Source organism: Alligator sinensis, unplaced genomic scaffold (assembly GCF_000455745.1).
Source record: "Alligator sinensis unplaced genomic scaffold, ASM45574v1 scaffold697_1, whole genome shotgun sequence".
Classification (NCBI taxonomy): Eukaryota; Metazoa; Chordata; order Crocodylia; family Alligatoridae; genus Alligator; species Alligator sinensis.
The window spans coordinates 1,116,231-1,118,988 of NW_005842426.1; the positions used below are offsets into that span (position 1 = coordinate 1,116,231).

Sequence of the window (2,758 nt, forward strand, 5' to 3'; positions counted from 1 at the left end):
CCACGAGTCCATGTAAAGATAAAGCGTTCAAGGCCCGTCACCAACAAAGGAGGAAAGTGAAGCCAATAGCAAACCCCTGGGACTTCTGAGGACACGGTCTTCTTCAGCCTGTGGACGCCTAATTGCGCTAGGTGCCGGCAAATGGACAGCACTGTGTCAGCACGGCACTGGGACTTGCCGAAGGAGCCTTTGAATGGCTCTCAGAGCATCTGAACACTTGTAAAGTGCTGTCCTTACACTAATCAGCATTTAGCTCCTGGCAGCGGAGTGTGTTGGAGCAAACCGGTGTTCGTTCCCCTACCATCGTTCTGCGTCACGAGGAGCCACTGGATAATTTATGCCACGGCCTGGGGGCTCGTTTCTAGAGAAGTTTAAAAGGTCCAATCCGCCCACCGGGGAATAACACAGAGCTGCAAACAAGCTCCTACCCTACCCGGGCCCCGTGCATCGATAATGTGGGAACCCAGAGCTTCGCGTTTCACCTTGCTAATCTCAGAAATCGGAGGCCTGTGTTTGACGGTGTTCCAGGTAACCAGCCCTTGTCTTGAGATCCGACTTGACTGTTATGGTTCTGTCGGGAAGGAGGCTTGGATAAGCAGAGTCCTTTAAAATGTTTACCTTTTTTAGAAGCTCGCCAAGTTGTTGGGATTTTATATGTTTAGCTCCGCCTAATACGTGAGCAATGTTTCTTCTTGTAAACTAGCCTATATTGCTGTTGAGGTAAGGGAGTTTTTCTCTGGCTGAACTGGGGAGATAGACAGATAGATATTGATATTGATATAGATAGACATTGATACAGATGGACATTGATATAAATAAATAGATAAATATTGATATAGATAGATATTGATATATCGATAGACATTGATCCAGATGGACATTGATCTAGATAGATAAATATTAATATAGATAGATATTGATCTATCAATAGACATTGATACAGATGCACATTGATATAGGTAGATAAATATTGTTATAGATAGATACTGATATATCGATAGACATTGATCCAGATGGACATTGATCTAGATAGATATTGATATAGATAGATATTGATATATCAATAGACATTGATACAATTGCACATTGATATAGGTAGATAAATATTGTTATAGATAGATACTGATATATCAATAGACATTGATACAGATGGACATTGATCTAGATAGATAAATATTAATATAGATAGATATTGATATATTGATAGACATTGATACAGATGGACATTGATCTATATAGATAAATATTGATATAGCTAGATATTGATATGTTGATAGACATTGATACAGATGGACATTGATATAGATAGATATTGATATAGATATTGATATATAGATAGTGATATAGATAGGTATTGATATTGAGATAGATAGATAGATAGTTTTTACATGCATACATTACTAACTAGCTAGCTAGGTCATTCATTTAGAAGGTGCCAATCACCGTGTATCCAGGCAATGCCTGGCATCACTAGAGTATTGCTAACAAAGTGCGATAGCAGTAAATACTTAAGGAATGTAAAATATAAGCTAATGGCCTCCATTCATCCTTTAAAAAATAATTCTCAGAGCCACGTTTAATCCTGGCAATAAACTGTCTGTGGTTTGACCTGCTATCCTAGCAATCAGCAGAAGTGAGGAAAACAATGAAAATATTCTGCACCCGTGTGTATGTGAGACATAGCAAACGAGTGTCATTTACACAAGGACAAGTCTGGAAAAAGTTCATTGTGAATTCTCGATCTCTTCCTTTGTTCCAAGCTTCTTTTTAAACCATCCGTGAAATTTCATAGATAATGCTTTATCCGTGGGATTCATTCTACCTAAGGACTTTTGTGAACGCTGGAGATGGAGCCTGCCCCTATTGAAATAAATGACAAAGCAATCAGGATTGGGCCCAGGATAGAGATTTTCAGGATGATTTTTTGCTGCTTAAAGTGCTGCTAGCATTGTACAACAAAGCCCTTAAAAATGATCCCTGTTCATTAGAAATACAACACGGGGTCTGTCCATGCAAACGCTTGTTCCTTATACAAAAGGGATTTTAATTTGCCTCGGAGGAGGACAGAAATCTATAGGTATGTCAGATGCATGCAAAATGAACTATAAAGTGCATTAATTATCTGCAAATTGTAAAATAATACTTTTATCTGAGAAGCACATTTCTTCCACATTTTATTTGCCCTCTGCCGTTACATTATTGCATTTCTCTATTGGGTTTAATGTTTTCTGTAGCGGAGCTGGGGAAACGTCAAAACATTTCCACTGAGATTCACTTGAGATTTTAAATGGATTTGATTCAGTTTGCGCTCGTGAGACGCTTTGCCCATTTTCCACAATTAAGCTTGGAAATGGAGATAGCAGCCGAAATGCGTGCTAGAACAATTATTTTTTTAAGCAAATAATGGAAAATATTCTATAAACATGTTCCAGATTCATCACTGCAAATATTCATGCTGGCACCTGACTCGAAGAGTTAAACGCACCTGGGATCATGCAAAAAACTTTGTGTGCCGTCTCCAGGTGTAGCAAAGACACCTCCAATTATGAATAGCAAACAGTCTCAATTAGCTGCTTGTTCGGTGGGCTGCAGACCAAGAATTATTCCCAGAAATTATTCAGCAACCATTTATTTAATAACAAAATAATTCCACTCTCCTAAATGTGTCTGTTAGACTCGTTTGTATCTGGGATTTCAACCTATCACTCGTTACCGAGTGTGGCAGTGCACTGGGTGTGCCTGCCACTTTAAGGGCCTG

At 38.9% G+C, this 2,758-nt stretch overlaps 1 protein-coding gene across 1 annotated transcript in view; it reads left to right on the forward strand.

Moving 5' to 3' along the window:
* Window positions 1–453: 453 nt before the first annotated feature.
* TMEM207 (transmembrane protein 207) overlaps window positions 454–2,758 on the forward strand; it is an 8,220-nt gene continuing 5,915 nt past the window's right edge. The window contains exon 1 of the mRNA XM_025211720.1: window positions 454–528. Coding sequence (XP_025067505.1) covers window positions 454–528 — 75 coding nt within the window. The remainder of the gene's footprint in view (window positions 529–2,758) is intronic.